At 46.7% G+C, this 19,760-nt stretch overlaps 1 protein-coding gene across 2 annotated transcripts in view; it reads left to right on the forward strand.

The window, feature by feature from the left end:
* Dpysl2 (dihydropyrimidinase like 2) overlaps positions 1 to 19,760 on the forward strand; it is a 132,938-nt gene that overhangs the window by 81,153 nt on the left and 32,025 nt on the right. For both annotated transcript variants that reach the window (XM_008830972.3, XM_008830973.3), the window contains exon 4: positions 18,078 to 18,242. In XM_008830972.3, the coding sequence (XP_008829194.1) occupies positions 18,078 to 18,242 (165 nt within the window). The remainder of the gene's footprint in view (positions 1 to 18,077; positions 18,243 to 19,760) is intronic.

Below are 19,760 nucleotides of genomic sequence, written 5' to 3' on the forward strand. Positions count from 1 at the left end.
AAAGAACAGAGGGTTGGGGGCTCACTGGCAAGACTCTAGGAAGTCCAAGAACAGGTGCTGGCATTTGGAGGGGCTGTAGCAGAGTAACATGAGGTGACAGAGCAGGGTTGCCTTCCTGTGTAAACCCCCCATTCAGGGTCTCCTCACCAGGTAAAAGTGACTGCTAGTGACTGATGAGCATCTGTCAGTGTGTCCGGAAATGTCTCTTAGCTGCTATTTCCTACTTGCTTTGTGACTGTGGCTCGCTTGCTGTTACTTTCTTTGTCTTTAAGTCAGTTTGCGAAAGAATGCCCGCCCTCACTTCTCTTGGGGCTTGCGTAGGGGGTTTCAAAGAAAGAAAATACTGAGTGTCGGGCTGTCATCTCTCTCAGACTCTGCTGACTTTCATGAACTTACAAGATGCTTTTGACATACTTTTCAAAATTTACATAGAATTCATATTATCATAAAATCCACTTTTAAAGTGTACAGTGAAGTGGTTTTTGTTACATTCACAGATCTGTGCAACCATCACCACTCATTTGAGAAGAGCCTTCTACCCTGCTCTGGGTCAAATGTGCCCTGATCCCTGAAAGTCCATGTGTCCTAACTCATCCCCGGTGCTGGAAGGTGGGGCATTCAGAACCAGCGGTTGTGAGGGCTCAGCCTTCGTGGAGTGATGGATGTCATTAACGTTGGGAGGTGCCAGTTACCATGGGAGCGGGTTCTAGATGTCTGTTATAGCAGCACAAAACAGACAAGATACACCTCCATACTGACTATTATCTACCCCGGATTCTTCACCCATGTAAATCATGAATTTATTTTTCTATCAGAATGAATTTGCTTATTCTGGGCATTTCTTGTAAATAGAATCATAAAATCTGTGGCTTTTGTTCTGGCTTCTTTTCTTCAGCCTGTCATTTCTAGGGTTCACCTGGGTTGTACCACACATCAGTACCTCCTCCCTTTTCATGACTAAATAATCTAATGTGTACAGCCTTAAACTTGTGCCTCTCAGCCTCCTGAGTGCTGGAATTACACTGGGCATGCTGGACATGCACCACTGTGCTCAGCTGAGAACTTGAGTTTTTAACAATTTATTTTATGTGTATGAGTGTTATATGTGTGTGTGTGTGTGTGTGTGTGTGTGTATGTGTGTGTGTGTGTGTGTGTGTGTATGTGTACTACGTGCATGCAGTACCCACAGAGGCCAGAAGAGGATGTTGGATCCCCTGGAACTAAGAGTAATGTTAGTCACCAGGTGGGTCCTGGGAACTGAACCTAGGTCCTCTGCAAGATCAGCCAGTGCTCTTAGCTGCTGAGACGTCTCTCCAGTCCCCAGACCTTTGGTTTTAAGCCTGTTTTGTTAACTCTGCTTTGGAGCAGAGTGTGGGGACAAGTTCAAGTGGCTCAGAGAACTGAGGCAGATTACTCCTGTTGTAGTTACCTTCTATTGCTATGATGAAAACACTGACCAAAACCAACTTGGGGAGGAAAGGGTTTATCTTACATCTCCCAGGTCACAGTTCATCTCTGAGGAGAAGTCAAGCATAAACTCAGGGCAGGAACCTGAAGTCAGGAGCTGAAGCACAGACCATAGGAGAAGACTGCTTACAGGTCCCTCTGGCCTGTGCTCAGCCTGCTTTCTTACACAACATGGGTCCACCTGCCCAGGGGTGGCACCACCCACAGTGGGCTGGGCCCTCCCACATCACTCAACAGTGAAGAAGATGCCCCACAGATATGGCCACAGGCCGGTCTGATTAGGGTCGTGCAGCAATTGAGGTCCCTTCTTTCCCGGTGTGTCAGGTTGATGACTGAAGCTTTCCAGTATAGCTTGAAATCAGATCAGTACCAGAAGCTGAGACTCAGCACTGCTGCCTTAAGTGGACAGGAAAAACAAAATTATTGCTCTGTTTTTTAGATAATATACCTTAAGCATTCAAAGGAATTGACTAAGGAAAATGCTGTTAAGAAATGTTTATTATGGTGGTCATTTTAGGAATACACACTGAGATTAATAGCTTTCCTATACAAATGTATACTGGTAGTAAGCTGTAAAGTAATTTTAAAATCTTTTTTATGGTAGCAACATAAAACACAAAATTAATAAGGATTACTAAGAATATACTGCTACTTATGGGATCCAAGAGAAAAGTTAAATTAAAAGATGCTGTGTTCATAGCAAAGCTGAGCGTGGTACAGAAACATTCTTTAGTGATTAATTTTTAAAATATTTTTTATTGAGTTTTTGTACATTTCATACAATAATTCTTAATCAAATTTAGACCCCCCTCTCCTATCCTTGCTTCCCTTCCCCCATCAGACCACATATACTCTGCCATACAAGCTAAGTCCCATTCAGTCAAACATTTGTACCCAGAAGTCTTTTGGTGAAAGTTCATCAACTGGAGTCCAGTCACCCCATTTAGAGATCTTAGGGAAGGTCTGCTCTCCCTCATCCAGCAGTAATCAGTCTCCAGTAGTTCCCAGGCTAGGGCCAGTCTACTGCCCATTTCCGTTGCTCCACCTGGGCCCTTGTCTGATTGGCTTGGTGTGGGTCTTGTGCTTGATGTCACCACTGCCACAAATTAGTGATTGATTTTTATAAACTCAAAATCTCAAAAGATGGGCACTGAAGAGATAGCTCAGAACTTAAGAGTGTGTGCTTCTTTTTGAAGAGGACCTGAGTAGACTTACTAGCAGTCTACCTAGTAGACATCACAACTGCCTGTAACTCTAGTTCCAGGGGCTCTGATGCCCTCTTCTGGCCTCCATAGGCATTACACTCAATTGCAAATACCAACACGTGCGCGCGCACACACACACACACACACACACACACACACACACACACACACAAAATTAAAAAGGAAAAGAAATCTTAAAAAAAATCTTTAAAGGTGCTGTGTTTTATGTGTGCATATATGTATATGTATATATATATATATATATTGACTGAATGAATCTCAAGGTCGGGTGGAAGATTAAACCAGTGATAAGAGCCAAGAAAATATTCAAGATCCTAACGAAGAAGGACTGGAGACCACACCTGGGTAGATGTTAAAACAAACTATAAAATGATGACAGTTAAAGTGTATGATTGGTACTGACCCAGGCAAATTAATGATTTATAGTAATCATCACAATGACCCAAATAAGTGATTGGTTAAGTAAAGTATGTCTTTCTGTAGGAAAAGTTGTGTGCAGGCATTAAAAACCATCATGGGTGGGCCTGGAGAGCCGGCTCAGCAGTTAAGAGCACTGCCTGCTCTTGCAGAGGACCCAGGTTTGATTCTCAGCACTCACATGGTGGCTAACAACCATCCGTAACTCCAGTTTCAGGGGATCTGGCGCCCTCTTCTGACCTCTGCAGGCATTGCAGCACACGAGTGCACTTAGACACGTGCAGGCAAAACACTCAAACACATAAAATAAAAATAATAAATAAAATATTTTTAAAGCCATTGTGGGAAATCTCTACTAGTATGAACATATGGGCAGTGTATCTGTGGGAAAGGATGGACCATGGTCACTGTTTTACTTGAACACTACCTTTTCTTCTGGGGGACTGAATTCAAAGCCTTGCATATGTTAGGACCACTGAATTACATTCCCAGACCCACTGTACCATTCATTTTATTTAGAATCAATTTAAATCCAGTTAATTTGAAAAGTTTTAAAAATTACGTTTATTTGTTTGTCCACGTGCATGCTCGGTCCATGGCTTTCATGCGGAGGTCAGAGGACAAGTTGAGGGAGTTGTTTTTTTTCTTCTACTATGTGGATCCTGGGGATTGAACTCAGGCCAGTAGGCCTGGCAATAAGCACCTTTGCTGCCGAGCCATCTTGCCAGCCCTAATTAAATAATTTTCTGTGACAGGGTCTCTCTGTGTTGCCTAGGCTGGTCTTGAAATCTTGGACTCGAGATCTTTCTGCCTCAGCCTCCTGAATTCTGAGATGGCAGATAAACACCATTGTGCCTAATGACTGCCCCCTTCTTTTTTATGATTTATGGATAATATTTTATACACTATACCATTTTAATACTGTCTTATAAAAATATATTTGTGTTTTTCGATGGGTAAGAAAATGGTAGACAGTCAGGAGACACAAATGACCGGTGACTGTTTTCTTTGGATGAGTGGATGAGTCAAGCGTTCCTGGTGTTCTGGGTTTTTGGCATTCAGGTATGTTTGCACTTGAAGGAATTTTCTGAGGAGAATGGTTCCCTTGGAGCTGTGCTTTGCATCTGGGTTTTTTTTTTTTTTAACTTTTAAAGAAATTTTTTGTTTTTATTTTATGTGTATGTGTGTATTGCCTGCATGTAGGTAAATGTACCCGTGTCATGCAATGTCCGAGGAGGTCAGAAGAGGCTGTCGGATCCCCTGGGACTGGAGTTACGGACAGTTGTTGCTGTCATGTGGGTGCTGGGATTCGAACCCGGGTCTTCAGCAAGAACAGCCAGTGTTCTTAACCGCTGAGCCATCTCCCCAGCGCCATGTCTGGGTTTTGAATCTTGTATTGCTGTCATTCTTGAGACCAAAGAGAACGTATTGTGAATGCCTGTTTAAGTTTGTGTGTGGTGGGGTGGTGGTGGTGGGCTGGCCCTGGTGTGTCACCTGGACGCTCCACACAGTTTACACAGTTGTAAAGAGTAATTACAGGCTCCCCAAACAGTGGGTTCCTTATCAGGCTTCAGTGTTGCTCTTCAGATAAGTTGGCTTCTGTTTAGAGTCTTGCTAATCAATTGGGGACAGAAAAAAGATCCATTGAACCACCCTCAGCAGAGAAGGGAAGGCTGGCTGCAGAAGTCAGGCTCCAGTGAGGCCTGTCTATGCTGTGCAGTGCTGTTGAATTCAGTCCAGGTTACTAGGAGGAAACCACCCATCACATTTTTTGTTGGCTTTAAATTGAGTCCAGTCAACAGATGACCTCACCGAGCCTTCCTTCCCTGGCGGACTTCGTTTGAGGGGATGCAAGAGGCATTGTGCAATGTTGGAATAAACAGTGGGGATTGGTTCCTCTGCTTTTGTTTCTGAGTTTAGCTCTGAGGCCACATAGCTGATCTATTCTTGACTGCGCATAAGGAGATCGCCTGGCAGATTTTGTACAAGGGCGGGACGTTTGTTCATGCTATGATGAGAGTACTGTGTACACACTGGTTATTACTTGAACTAGGTGCTCTTGTCTTTATTATAATCGTGTATTACCTGTTCATAAATGATGTCCTCAAATATAGGTGTGAGCACTGCACTGTTTGTTACAATCCTTATCTTCACAGAAGGTTGACTGTCATCAGGTCCTAGTATTTGTGTGCAGCTGTCAAGAGACATAAAACACAGCCCCTCATTGATTAGCCCACGGTTCTTTCCTGTTATTGTTGGTAGCTTTTGGGCTTTGGGGAGCTGACATAGCTCAGCACAAGTCAGTGTACATATTGCTGTTAGTCTCTGGCTAACGGGAAGTAGACATTCTCAAGTGCACAGTCACATTCTCTTTTGAACATAGAACCTTTGGGAAGGGAAACTAAGTCTTTGCATGTGGAAGCCTTGTGGTATGTGACTTTTCTTTTTTTGATGTTCCACACTGCCCTGTAATCTCTTATTTTTGGCAAGCTTGAGCTGAATCTGTGGTCCTGTAGCCCAGGGCTACCCAAAGTGGAGATAAACAGAGGAAGTGTCATTACTTACAGCTGCCTCATCTGGCCAGTGCAGCCATGGCCACCCCTCTGTGGAGGTGGAGCTTACAGAACTCAGTGTGGCTAGGGAGGGGTTGACCTCAACTCCACAGGGAGCAGCTCTCGATTGTCCCCCACTGTCCCCAGGCATGCTGGCACTCATTACGTCTCTGTACTCTTTCAGCAATTTGTGCATTGTCTGGAATTTATTTCTGGAAGACTGTGGTGAAAATTGGGAAGTCTCTTCTATTTTGCTTAAGCAGCCCAAGGGCCCCAGGAAGTAGGCTAGGGAGCTTGCCTCCACCCTATCCTCCCTGTCACGAATACACAGGCACACACACTTGCATGAACATTTATAAGCATTCCTGCCTACAAAGACATGCACATACACATCTGGGTACACATACATACATCAAGGAAAAGCACAGCCAGGCATCCTTCCCAGCCCCAACTCCTTGTGTCCATAGGGGGTTTTGAGAGTATGTGTTGTTCCACCTCTTTCAAAGCCTGCTGGGGATGCAACTGATGTTTGGGGAGATCTCTTGCAACCTCTAGGAGCAGGTGTCTTTGCCTTGGAATAACAGGAGCTCTGCTAATGAGGCTACTGTATTATCTGCCCTGATGGACAGCTTTACACACATGAGTCCTAGTAACATTGGAATGAGAATTTACCTGTTCCTAATACCTCATGTGTAGGGAGAGTGCGTGTCATGGTGTCCCTAGCATCATGGTGCCTCAGGAAGTGCAGCATCTCCCTCTCCCTCATCCTTAGAGGATCTCTGATTTACAGCCAGTGCCCACTTGCTGTGTAAATAGGCCAGCTTTGTTTTGTTCCTTGGGTCTCAGTCTGTTTTCTGCAAAAGCCTGTTCCACTGAGGGGATGACTCATAGTTCCAGATCTTTCTTGTGGCACCCTGCTTAGCCTCCCCTCTGTAGAGCCTTTATCCAGTCCCTCCCCTCACCCTGTTCTTCCTCACTGGAACTCCCTGCTCTAGGCCACCTCCATCTCCAGCCCTTCCCCTCCTGGAGGCTGTGGCTGGTCTCCCCAAGAACTTCACCCTTGAGATCACAGCACTGGCTGGGTGTGTGTCACACAACTTTCTGTCCTCCAGTATCATTCTTTAGTCATTTGACACAGGCTTGCAAGAGCCTCCTGTTGTAAAACCCTGGTAAATGCTCTTTCATAACAGCCCTGTGTGTAGGCACTATAGCAGCATCCATTTTACAGGTAAGAAAACTGAGCCCCAGAGAGGGTAAAGGACGCTGAGGTTCCATAGCTAGTGAGAGAAGGTACAAACTCAAGTACTGTGACTTAGGAGTTCCCCAATACTATGTAGTAAGCATTGCTGCTTTACCTCTTTTGAAGGTGGGGAAACTGAGGCACTCAGGGGTTAATTAACTTGTTTAGGGTCTTAGAACCAGGATACCTAGGATTCAAGTCCAGACCTGTGCCTTGTCATGTCTCTGTTTCTGGCGAGCTCAGGGTGGACAGTGGCAGCACTGCGGGCTCTTGTAATGTAATGTGGGTTTTCCTGATATTTCATCCTATCTTTTCAGATAGTTAAGGTTCTACAGTCTGCAGCAAAGGCATGGGCCTTGGAGTGTTCGAGGGCTTGTGATGGCCCTGAGAATGGGTGCTGGCAGGCCCGGGCAAAGTCACTTTGTGGGACTTGAATGTTAGAGGAATTCCAGAATCAGAGTCTGTTTTGCCCGCTGGTGAGGGGACATGAGCTGCTGTCAATGTGGCTTTTGTTCAGAGTCCATCCAGAGTGTCTGTCTAATGACAGGAAACAGGAACCTCGCCCCACTCTCAGCCAAGGATTTCAACATCCCTGGAGAAGTCCCGCACGGCCCTGGAGCCTGCAGCATTGCATGTGAACAAATTTGGCTGCAGTTTTCCCCTTTGGCTCTCCTTGACTTCTCCCCTGGGGCACAGTTTCGTCATCCTACTGTGGAGATGGCATTGTCTATGAAGAGCCTGTGTCTGTGAGCATAAACACGAGAGAAGCTAGGACACAACTACTCAGTTGCTGGGGCCTTTGGACCTGGGCTGACCCCACATCTGTTCTATCTTCATTGTGCACGAGGCAGGTTTGTCTGGGAATCATCCTGGGATACCTCTTTTTAGAGCCAAAGGAGGGCTGAGTGAGTGCTAGGACTAAGATGCAAGTGGCCATCTGGACCATGACCTCCGTAGATTGTGAGTCGCTCAGTAAAGCTGGCCAGTTGGATTCTAGTCAAGTCCCTCTTGTGTTCCTTGGTTCCCCTAGCTGGGTCTTGGAAAGTGACCATTTTTCTGAAACAGGCAGCCAGGAAGGGCAAAGGGGGTATTGTGTTTGCCCCTTTAAATAGCATGTAAACTGGATACCAGCACTGTCTGGGGTGATGTCCTTTTGTGTTTCTGGTGGCAAAGCACTTTGGAATGCAGCATAGTCATCTGGATTGAGAATCTTAGCCCATCCCTCCAGGGGATGCCAGCATCCTCTCCAGGGAAGATTTGGAAGTGGGGAACCCGTTAGGAACATGAGTGTGCTCATGAGAACATTACACATTGCCAGGAGAGACTGGAAGAAAGCTGTAGGCTCTTCTTTAGGGAAATGGTGATGATGGTTTCCCCCAAGGATAGCTTGTTAGCAACTGAATTAGGAAAGCTGTAACATAACACTATTGAGATACAAAATAAAACCCCATAGGATTAAAAGTGAACAAACACTGCGAATGCCCCTGGATAAAATATATGTGCATGCTGGATCTAGAAGATGAGTAGTCAATAAAGGTGGTGGGATTATAGGTGATGGATTTGATTCTGAAACTGCTCCATCTGATCATCCATCTTTTAAAAAATCTTTATTACACTCTATTATTTACATTCTGTTGCTGTGATAAGACATGATGACCAGAAGTGACTTATGGAAGAATTTGTTTTGGCTTATAGTTCCAGAGGGAGAGTCCATAATGGTGGGGGAGTCGTGGCGTCAGGGTGCTGGGGCAGGAAGCTAAGAGACCACATCTTCATCCACATGCGGGAAGCAGAGGGCAGGCTGAAAGTGAAGCAAGGTGGGGCACTCTAGTAAGGCACCCCCTAAGGGTTCCATAACCTCCCCAAACAGTGTCACCAGCTGGGGACTAAGTGTGCTGATACCTGAGCTGATGAGGGACATTTCTCATTCAGCCACCGCAGACACATTCGTTTGTTTATTTATTTAGTGTGTGTGTGTGTGTGTGTGTGTGTGTGTGTGTGTGTGTGTGTGTGTGAATGCCTGGGTATGCTTGCAGTGTTAAGATGGTGTGGGGTCAGAGGACAGCTTGTGGGATAGTCCTCTCCTTTCATCTTGTGGGTCCCGAGGGTCACCCCCAGATTTTCAGACCTGAGGACAAGTTCCTACCTGCTGAGCCATCTTAATGACCCGGTTACGCAGTTTTCAAAACTTGCCTAGGCTCTGGATTCTTTGTCAGTAAAGTGATAGGTGGACTCAGTGACCTTTTGATACTCTGATTCCTGCTGCAAAATCTCCTCAGGTATTGGTTAGAGTCACGGGGCTAACCTGTGCTCTTGCAGACCCATCATCATAGCTCATGCTGTTTTGGTTTGTGTGTGTATGTGCATGCACACAGAGGCCAGAGGCTGACCTCGGATCTCTTCTTTTACTGCTCTCCACCTTTGGTTTTTGAGATGGTCTCTCACTGAACCTGAAACTCACCGTTTTGGCTGAGTTTGGATAGCTGGCCAGAAAGCCCCAGGGATATGCCTGTTTGTACCCCTACTACTGGTGTTACAGATGCATGTGGCCACCCCTGGCTTTTACATGGGTGCTGGGGATCTGAACTCATGTCTTCATGCTTGTGCAGCAAGCACTTTACCTACTCAGCCATCTCCTGGCTCAAAATTTTCCTTGTAGACGGTGATCAGACCAAGCATAGGCTTTCTGGGTGAGTGAGCTCAAACCACCAAGTCCTATAAAACACCCAAAACTGTGTGGCAGAGAGGGTCACTTTGGGCCTTCTCTTCTATGCCCTGCCCATGCCCAGCAGTTGAGTCTGGTGTGTCTTCCCCCTGGGACCTCAACCCTATGCTGTCTGCAGATGGCCCAAGGGCTTTCTTTCTCCCTCCATGTCTGCTTTTGATGAGCCAGGGAGAGTTTCTGTCCATCATTTGGTTCATCACTCCTTAAGGGATTTACATGTTATAAATGACCCTTCATCACAGCACACAGATTTCATTAGCCTGGCCTTTGATCTGGGTTGCCAGATTGCATGTGTGAGCTATACCAGGCCTGGGAGGAAAGGGTTTTATGAGGTGCTGACATGTTGACAGGCTCTTAACCTGATGCTCTGAATAAACCTTCCCCTACACATGGGGTATTTACCCGTTACCCCCAGGCTTCATTTAGAGCTGCCTACTTCAGTGAACCACTGTTTGGATGACAGACAAGGGTGTGGGGATGGGAAACAGTGACCACTCTTTAGCACACGGGGAGGTGTTTGTCTCTGGAGGCTGGAGACAAGGCAGGCTGCTTAACACTCCCAGTCTGGTTGCGAGCTCCTGAGTTGTGCCCACTCCATGGCAGGTAAACCATGGGGCCTTTGAGTCTCCCGGCTGTGGTTTGGGCCACATACACCTGCCCTGCTGGTCTACACTGGGCATCAAGCAAGGAAAGGTACATGACGTTACTTTGTGAAGCGCTCAAGCAGGATGCCCACATGAGTTGATAGGACCTCTGTGAAATCCATGCAAGCCAAGGTGTGACATGGTTAGGTGGCTCCGATGTCCCGTTTCTGAAGATTGCTGAAGAGGAGAGTAGGTTTGTTTTCTAAATTGGGTGCTGTGACTGCGTGTGTTTGTCTGTGATGGGAGAAAAAGCTAGAGGTGCTTTTCAAAGGTTGTCTTTAGAATTGGAGGTTGCCGAGTTTACAGTCTAGGCCTTCTCTGTGCCCTGCTCCCTGCTTCCATTTCTGGCTCTGACTCTTGGTCTCCCTGAGTCATCTTCCTGCTGCCCCAAAGGAACAGCCACCTCCTTTCCCCAGGGCCAGCCTGTGAGAAGGAAGTCGGGTGGCAGGGTGGGTGGACTGCAGAGGCAGCTCTAGGTGCCACTCCCAGCCTTGGGCCAAGCAACTCCCTTTGTGAGGCAGCGGTCCGCCCAGACAGATGCTGTCTGTTGCCAGTGCCCCTTGCTTCAGGGCTTGATGGGGAAATTTGTCTGAGACTAAAGAGGGACTCGGTCTCAGCTCCACTGCAAGTGTTGGGGTCAATACTGGCTCCAAGGAGGATCAAAGGTGGAGGAAGAGGAGAGGACGGGAGCTAAGGAACTGTGTGCCCCCAGCCAGGCAGCACCTGCTGTTTAGAACCCCCTCCCGACTAAAAGTCAGAGATGGGAGTGGAGGCCAAAGAACTGTGCAAAGTGGAAAATAGGGTGAAGTGCATGAATATCTTTCTGTAGTTTTTCTGTGAACTTCAGGTGAAGGGTTGGGGAGATGGCTCAGTGGGTAAAGCACTTGCCATGCCTGTGTGAGGACCAGATTGTGGGTCCCCGCCACCCAACATAAATGCCAGGGGAGCATGGCAGCCTGCCCATTAGCACCTTGGGAGGCAGAGATGGGGGGGGTCTCCAGAGCAAGCTGTCTAGTTAGACCAACCAAGAGGAGAGTTCAATCGAGAGACCCCGCCTCAGTATAGAAGGGTAGAGGCTGATTGAAGAAGCCTCTGGCCTTTACATGAATGTGTACAGGCATGTATACATACGCCTACACATGCATGTATATCTACATATCCATATGTGAACATGTATACACCTGCACCCCCTCCTCAAAAAAAAACAAACAAGCTGTATGTGAGTCTCTAATGATCTTTTTAAAAAGGTTAAAACATTTTGAGTCTCTTAAATACTGTAAACTCTAAGGAATCCTGTATTCAGATTTTTTTCAGGTCAAAGCTTGTTTCTTTGTGTTGTAACACTTTGCCAATGTCCAAGAAGCATAAAAATGAAATACCAAAGCCACTGGAGGTCGTAAAGAGGGATAAAGTGCCGATTTGTGCTGCAGTGTGAATGGCCTTGGATGCTTTCTGCTGCGTGTAAGCAGCCAGATACAGAAGACCACAAGTATGTGGTTCTGTTTGTGTGGAGTGACTGACCCAGCAAATCTGTAGAGACATGGAGTGGATTAGTGGTTGCTTTGGACTGGGGATAGCTGGTATGTGGGAATGGGGAGGGACTAATAATGGTACAAGGTTTCTTTTTGGGGGTGTTCTAAAATTAGATGTGGTGGTGGCTATACAGAATGTGAATTACACCCTTAACTGAGTGAATTTTATATTATATCTTAATCAGACTTTAAAAAAGTGTAGGAGGGCTGGAGAGAGAGCTCAGTGGTTAAGAGCACTGGCTACTGTTGCAGAGGACCTGGGTTTGGTTCCCAGTACTCACATGGCAGCTAACAACCACCCATAAACTCCACTTGCAGGGATCTGATGACCTCTTCTGGCCTCTCAGGCCACCAGGCACACATACAGTACATTTACATACATGCAGGCAAAACACTCATATACATAAAATAAAAATAACCTAAAAACAACGTAAAAAGTAGGATCCTTTGACAAGTTTAATAGAAGTAACAGACAGTAATATAGACCCAACACCCTTTATCTGAACTGCTTGAGCTGGAAGAGTTTCAAGTTCAGATATTCAGAGCAGAATATTTGCACATGAACAATATACTATTTTAGAGGTGAGGCCCAAGTCTAAACATGAAATTCATATGGAAGGGTTTTTATTTGTTTTTTGCTTTTTTTTGAGACAGGATTTCCCTGTAGCCCCAGCTGACCTGGAACTCATTATGTAGACCAGGCTGGATTTAAACTCACAGAGATCCTCCTGCCTCCCCCACCCCCCAAGTGCTGGGACTAAAGGTGTGCACCACCACGCCTACATGAATGTAAGATTTTATGTAGACTTTCTATGATACACTGTCTGAAGGCAACTTTTTGTTTTGAGACATCATCTCATGTAGTGTAGGCCATCCAACTTTCGATGCAGCTCAGGATGGCCTTGAACTTCTGATCTGTCTGTCTCTGGACCACCATTCCTGGTTTATGCAGTGCTGGGGATCGAGCCATGGGCTTCATGCTTGCTAGGCAAGACCTCTACCAATTCAGCTGCTTTTCTAGCCTCTGAAGGTAGTTTCATACAATGCTGTGTCATGCCTGCCTTTTGACCAGCACTCATCATGTGAGGTCAGCTGTGGCACCTCCACATGTGGCATCCTGTTTGGGAGTTTGGGTTTAGCGTGTTTGGAGTTAGTATTGGGTGTTTGCTTGAACCCATGTCCAGATTCAGGTCACTTCCAAGGTGTGTTCTTGGTTCCTCATAAAGCCGGTTGACAGGTGTCCACAGACTCTGTAGTGATGCATGGAGGGAATGAGAGCCAGTGTGCACCAGGCATTTGGGAGGTATTTTCCCTAGGCTTTCCTGTGTACCCTCCTTGGGTAGGGCTTCATGTTTGTGTTCTAGATGAAGCGATAGAAAGCCCAGCAGCTCAACCACAAGGAAGAAGACTGCCACAGCAAGCAGACTCTGGTCTTAGGGCGCTCGGACCCCAAAGTCCACCCCCTTGTTGTTGCTGGCTGGTGGCTGAGCTTTCCTCTTGCTGAGGCAGCCAGCTTAGGAAGGAGATCTGCAACTTCTCTGTGAGCGGTTTCTGAGCTTGTGTCCTTACCCATCCCTGCTCCCTCCGGAAGTGAGCATGACCTTCTGCCCTGTTCCCGGGGAGCAGCTCTTCCCAGGAGAGCCTGGATGAAGGAAGGAACACTGTGGTTTCGAAAGCCTGTGCAGGCTTCTTGGGGACCCACTTGTGAATGTCATTAGCTCTTGAAGGAAACAGCCTGTTTTCCTGGAGTGTTTCATGTGGATCCCTCACTGAGTACTGGCTTTGGACATGGAGGGAGGGCTCAGCACTGCAGCCAGGGAACCTGGTCATGTTTTGAAAGTGATGCTGCCATTACATGGTTAACAGGCCCCTCACAAGTCAGAGTGGGTGAAAGGAGAGAGGCAGATGGGAAACCATTTCTAGTTAGCCAGAGTCAAAGTGGCTGCTTATCAGAAGTGTACTTCCCAGGTGGATGTCTGGACCTGTGGCCCCAGAATGGGGTGAGGGTGGTAACCCGTGGTTTATGCCCAAGGCAATTCTCATGTGCCTTGAAGTTGGAGGGGCAAAGCATCAGATAGCTTGCTGTCCCCAGTGGGTCCTGTCTCTGAAGGTGTCCCGGGCAGCTGTCCCTACTGCTTTGTGGAAGGGTGAGTAGAGGCATAGCCACAGCAGGCTCCTTGAGTAGCTGCCTGGAGGAGTGGGCATCCTGCACATGACCCTCACAGCTTCTACAGGTGGAAGGGAAGCACAGACCTTATAGAGGAAGTGAGGTGTTGAGGTTTTTTTCCCTCATAAACATTAGAGGCCTGGGTAGCTCAGTCGCATAGGGGATTACCTAACATGCACACGACCCTAGGTTCAGTGCCAAGCACTGAAAAAAAATAGTGATGAGGAACTTTTATTACCAAATCTTAAAGAGTATGATCTTAAAGCATATCAGGATGAGGCCATGTTTAGTACAGACAGGTAACCAGAACAGAGAAGGAGCCTGGGGACAGAACTTTGTTTTCTTTGTAATGTGTGAATGAAAACATTTAATGTGCATTTGTAAATTACTTTAACCTGATACTATTAAGATATTTTCAAATAGCCCTACTCTGTAGGGGTGAGGGTTATTTCCAGATTAGGAGACTGTGGTTCTTAGGATTGGTAGTAGGTATCCTCCTGAGAAGTGATTGGTTTTGCTTTGGAGACTGTGGTTCTTAGGATTGGTAGTAGGTATCCTCCTGAGAAGTGATTGGTTTTGCTAATCCCAAAGGAAGGAGATCTGTGGGTGCTAAGCTTGCTGTGTGTGGGCTAGAGAGCCTAACCCTAACTCTAGCAGATGCATGAGGCTGAATGTGTTTATCTATAGATACATACATGCATATGTGCAAATGTGTGTGCATTTCTACATGTCTGCACATATGTGTAAACATGTGGCATACAGCCTTGTTCTTATTTTTGTTTCGTCTCACCATTTTTTCTTCCTCCTTGCCATCTTCTTGTTGGATGGAATCTTGTGTTTTAAGGTTTTGTTGTTGTTTGTTTTTTGGATAGGGTCTCACTGTGTAGCTCTGGCTTACTGACTGACTTGTAGCCCATGCTAGCCTCCAACTCGCAGAGATCTCCTGCCTCTCTCCCTCCTGAGTGCTGGGATCACAGGTGCGTGCCACCACGATTGTCTTAAGTATCTTTTTAAAGCCACTTATCCTTTTGGGGAGGAGATAGAGTAAAAATAAGGAAACAGAATAAAATACAATATGTGGAAAAACAGATAGATGTAGAGAAAATGTACCAGATTTGAGTAGGTTGATTTGGGGGAAGATCGTGGTGGTGATTATTGAGTTGATGTGAGATTGACTTTCCTTAAAATTGTCTGTTTTTGAAATTTTCTACTCAAAGGCAAAATATACCACTGGAAAAATCACCTTTTTGAAGGAGGTGGTTTACCCCATGTACCATGTTTCTGGTGGAAGGAACATCTCTTGTCCAGCAGGGTGGGGCTGGGCAGAGTGGTTTCCAGACCGTGAGGCAGCTCTGTGGGCTGATTGGGTGGAACACCCCGGTCCCAGGAGACTATAGTGGACCTTTCATAACCGAAGTTTCTGTGTCTGTGGAGTCTGTTAAGTCTGCATTCACCCAAACTACAAATCAAAAATGGTTGGGAAAAAATTCCAGAAGATTCCAAAATGCAAAATGGAAGTCTGCTTCAGAGCAAGTACCAGTGGTAGGTTCACACGGGTGAAGGGATATTAGGCTGTTAGGTACTGGAAGTGATCTGTAGAGGACTTAGGTGTATGGAGGGGATGGAGCTCATCTGCAGCATGTGTACTTTGAGGCCCTGGGATCAGATCAATTCTTAGCACCCCCCACCCCCAAAATGTATCCAGATAGATGGAGTAGGCTGTATGCAAATGCTGTGCTAATTTATGTAAGGAATTTGGAATCTCAGGGGTGTCCTGAAATTGAAGCTCACGGGTACTGCGGGACACCTGCACCTCATTCATCCCTCCCACCCCAAGGCACGGTGGGATATAGGAGTCTAGGGAGGACATTCATTCACTTACCTGGAACATTCATTGCTCCTGTCATATCTGGACATAAGGGCTGTGCTCTGAAGAGCTTCCATTCTGTACTGTGTATATGAGCATGTGTCTGTGCGTGTGTGCGTGTGTGATGCTCATGGAAGCTTTTGCAGATAGTGATGTAACCCCAGATGGTGACAGTTAGCCTCAGTGAGTGGGATGGGGAACTGCAACCAGATGAAGAGCCAAGGGAGGAGAGTTCAGCTAGGGGGCACTGCTGAGCATGGAGCTGGGGGTGGGTGGTGGGAGCTGGTAAGGAATCCAGGAATAAGAAACTCACAGGGTGGCTGTGGGTGGTAACCGTGTGGAGCACAGAGAGGACTGGAAAGATCAGCCAGGGCCATCAGGCTAGGCTCAGGGAAGGAGTGTGGTTTCCACCTCACTGATGAGATGGTGGACAGCCCCTGGTGGATTTGTGCTGGGGACTGCAGCTGCTGAATGTGGGTGTTACAGGATCCAGATGGCTGCCTAGGAGGGTGGGTTGGAAGCACGGGAGGGGTGAGGCAGGCTGTGGCCACAGAGATGGACCAGGCTGCTTGCTGCCAACAAGGTGACACGTTTGTTGTTGTTTTGGGAGTGGGGTGGAGTAGGGAACACAGTTTAAGAATAACAGTTGGAATTGTTTTGAGAGAGTTTCTATGGTAGCATTTTGCCAGTGGGCTTAGTAGATAATATCACATTATGGATACAAGATAACTATGTATTCCTCTCATTACGTAGACTGATTCTTATATTTTGTGTTAATACCTATAAATCCGTACAAAAGAGTGGATTCTGTCAAAAGCACTTAGATGGCCATATTTTAAAACATACTTATTTTAATTGACATATAATCACTGCTTCTACTTATAGGGCACAATGTAACATTCAGTATGTGTGCACAATTTGTAATGTTCAGATGTGGGTAACTGGTGTATCTGATGACTTGTGATACGTACAAAGCCAAGCTCAGCCCATCTTAGTTTGGCCACGTCTGCAAGATTTGATCCATTTCAGAAATCTGAGCTCATTCATGCTCAGAACTGCTTACCTGGGTGTAAGAAATCTAATATTTTATTTTGGAAGAATAGCTCATTGCTTTAGGCGCCTAGAGTCCTGAGTTTTATATCTTTATTGTAGCATGGGTTTGATTTAACCTTGGACAGATCATTTCAGTTGGGATTTTAGGGCTGTTTTCTGCAGAAGATGAGATTTAAAAAATGTTCCAGTAAACTTTGGTTATCAAAAAAGCTGGACAAGGGCTTTCTAGGGAACTTTGCATGTGCAAAGGCCCTGTGGTGGGAGGAAACAGACTAAATGCAGCAACTGAAAGATGGCCTATTTACTGGAGAGAAGGGTGAGAGGAGATGGCACTGGGTCATGTTGCAGAGATCAGCCAGGGCCAAACTGGGCAGGATCTTACAGAGCTTGTTGGGGACTCTATCTGTACTGCAAGGAGAAGCTACTGGGGGATTTAAATAGGGGAGCAATGTAAAGTCGGTAGATATTGCTGCTGTCTCAATGTAATCCTCATAACCAGGTCTGCGCTAGGTAATAATTATCCTCTCCAAAACCGGCACAGAAACCAAGGCAGCAGAGAGTCAGTAGTTTACCCAAGGGCACCTGCAGGTAACCAGCAGAGTCAGAAAACAGAACCGGAGTAGCCTGACTTCATGGTCTTTTGTCCTGGTTATCGGCCTATCTTGGTAATAATATCACAGAAAAGCCCAGCTTTAAAACGCTTTGAATTCTTAAGATAAAAGATGGCCCTTAAATTACAGCGTTGTGGAAACCTGAGTGACCAGGGGTGAGCGGGTCTGTGGAGTGTTCTGGGGAAGCCTGATGTGGATGGCTGTGCTCTAGCCCCTCTGAGACCCAGCTGTTTACTGGGGGCATCCCATAGCAGCTGGCAGTGTAAAGAAGGGTTGGCTTCTATGGCTGGCTCTGACGCTGTTGTGGTCCATAAGGACACATTGTCCTCTGAATGTGCCCCAGGTCTCAGGTACTCAAGATTTGGGAAATCAGATCTGGGCCCTTCATGCGTGGTTTCACTGGTGTGCTGTCCAGTGCCAAGTTTCTCTCTGTGAAGTACTCAGCTGACTTAAGTACATTCTTAGACACTTTTGGAGCGATCACTATCTCTATTGGGAGTCAGGTTCAGAGTTCAAGTGGATAAACACTTTCTCATGAGTTTCCTGCTGAAGATCGCAAATGTCTGTTCTTTCTAGTTGACCATGTTGTTCCTGAACCTGGGACCAGCCTTCTGGCCGCCTTCGACCAGTGGAGGGAGTGGGCTGACAGCAAGTCCTGCTGCGATTACTCTCTGCATGTGGACATCACTGAGTGGCACAAGGGCATCCAGGAGGAGATGGAGGCCCTGGTAAAGGACCATGGTAGGTTACCATCTCCACACCTCTGTAGGTACTTAGTTCTGGCTCAAATCCTGGCTCAGCTCTGAGGAAACACTTTACCATTTCCAGGCCCTGTTCCTGCCTTCCCCGAGCAAGAGGATGGGGGCCTTGGGCTACAGCCTCTGCTGGTTAGAGGGGGTCTGGCCCAGTGTAGGAACATAAGCCTTTATTGATGAGAAAGTGTGACAGGTTCCTTCTTATGTAATAGCGTCCACAGCTCTCTGGCCTGAGAGATCTGGTCTCCAGTGGGAGTGATTGATTGACCCTCCAAGAATTATAAGTGCGTGACTGAGTGAGGCCGTGGGGTGGTCTTAGAGGGCACGGTGAGCCTGGAGTGTTGGGCAGACACTCTACACAAATCCGGAAGAACAAGGTACCCCATGAGGTGATGAGATGCCTCAAGCTTGAGACGACAGGAGGATTCTTCTACTTCCCAGGGATTGGGAAGCTCACAGGGAGGCCAGTAGTTCTGGTCTACAGGAGCCTTGGGCAATCAGGTGGTGGAGTCAGGCCCCCTACTTCTTCCTGGTTCCCTTTCAGCTTGGCCATGGACTAAGCTCTGGGGTCACTTGTTAAGAGATCTTGACTCGTGGGGGAGACATTCTGATTTCGTGTTCTTAGCATTTCAGGCTCACAAACAGCATGTACTGTAAATGAAAAGCCAGGAGGGAAATCTTGGGCATGGATACAGATGGGAGAGACATCCATAGATGCGGTACCACAGGCCCCAGAGCGGGAAGCAGGGACTTAGGTTTATTCTTTGCTTGATCACAGATTAGCTGGATAGTTGACATAAAGCTTGCATCCCAGTATTTTGGACATGTCTTATGAGAATATTGGATGTCCACTACAATTCTTTCCACTGTGAAGGTTCCACAAACAAGCAAACAGGGCAATCTTAGACGTTTCACTTTTTTTTTTATTAGAGTTTAAAACCAGGGCAGACATGCTGCCCAGAGAGGGCAGACAGAGAAGCGAAAGGAAGGAATCCATGCTGTTCTGAGTGAAGCTGGTATGAGCTCATGAGGTCAGCCACATGCTGGACTAGTGGTCACATGGTGGGGAGGGGTGTTTCAGAGAAAGACTGAGACTTGTGAGGAAAGCATAGAAAACAGATAAGAAAGGGTTGTGCTTTTCTGAGTAATTCAGGGAAGCAGACAGACTTACGGAACTCCCTGACTGCGGCTCTGTAAGCTGCTGTGCTGGGAGGTGGGAATTCTGGAAGGAAAAATACATTATCTCATGGAAGAGCTAATTATTCTGCCTACCTCTTCAGGCTTGCGTTAGGATCTGCCTTCCCCAGGAGTGGTCCCTTAGCCAGGTAGCGCAACTAAATGAACTTTTAAGGGAGGAGACATGACATGTCTGCACTCAGAGGTAGATGGTATCCTTTTGACTAGGAGGTAAACCACTTTCCCTTAATGGACCTTCAGTGCTAGTGTACAGTTCCCCATCCCCCAAGGGGTACCGTAAAATCGTTTAGGAACCAGACCTGGGATT

The sequence above is a fragment of the Nannospalax galili genome, unplaced genomic scaffold, assembly GCF_000622305.1.
Source record: "Nannospalax galili isolate Female #2095 unplaced genomic scaffold, S.galili_v1.0 scaffold915, whole genome shotgun sequence".
Taxonomy (NCBI): domain Eukaryota; kingdom Metazoa; phylum Chordata; class Mammalia; order Rodentia; family Spalacidae; genus Nannospalax; species Nannospalax galili.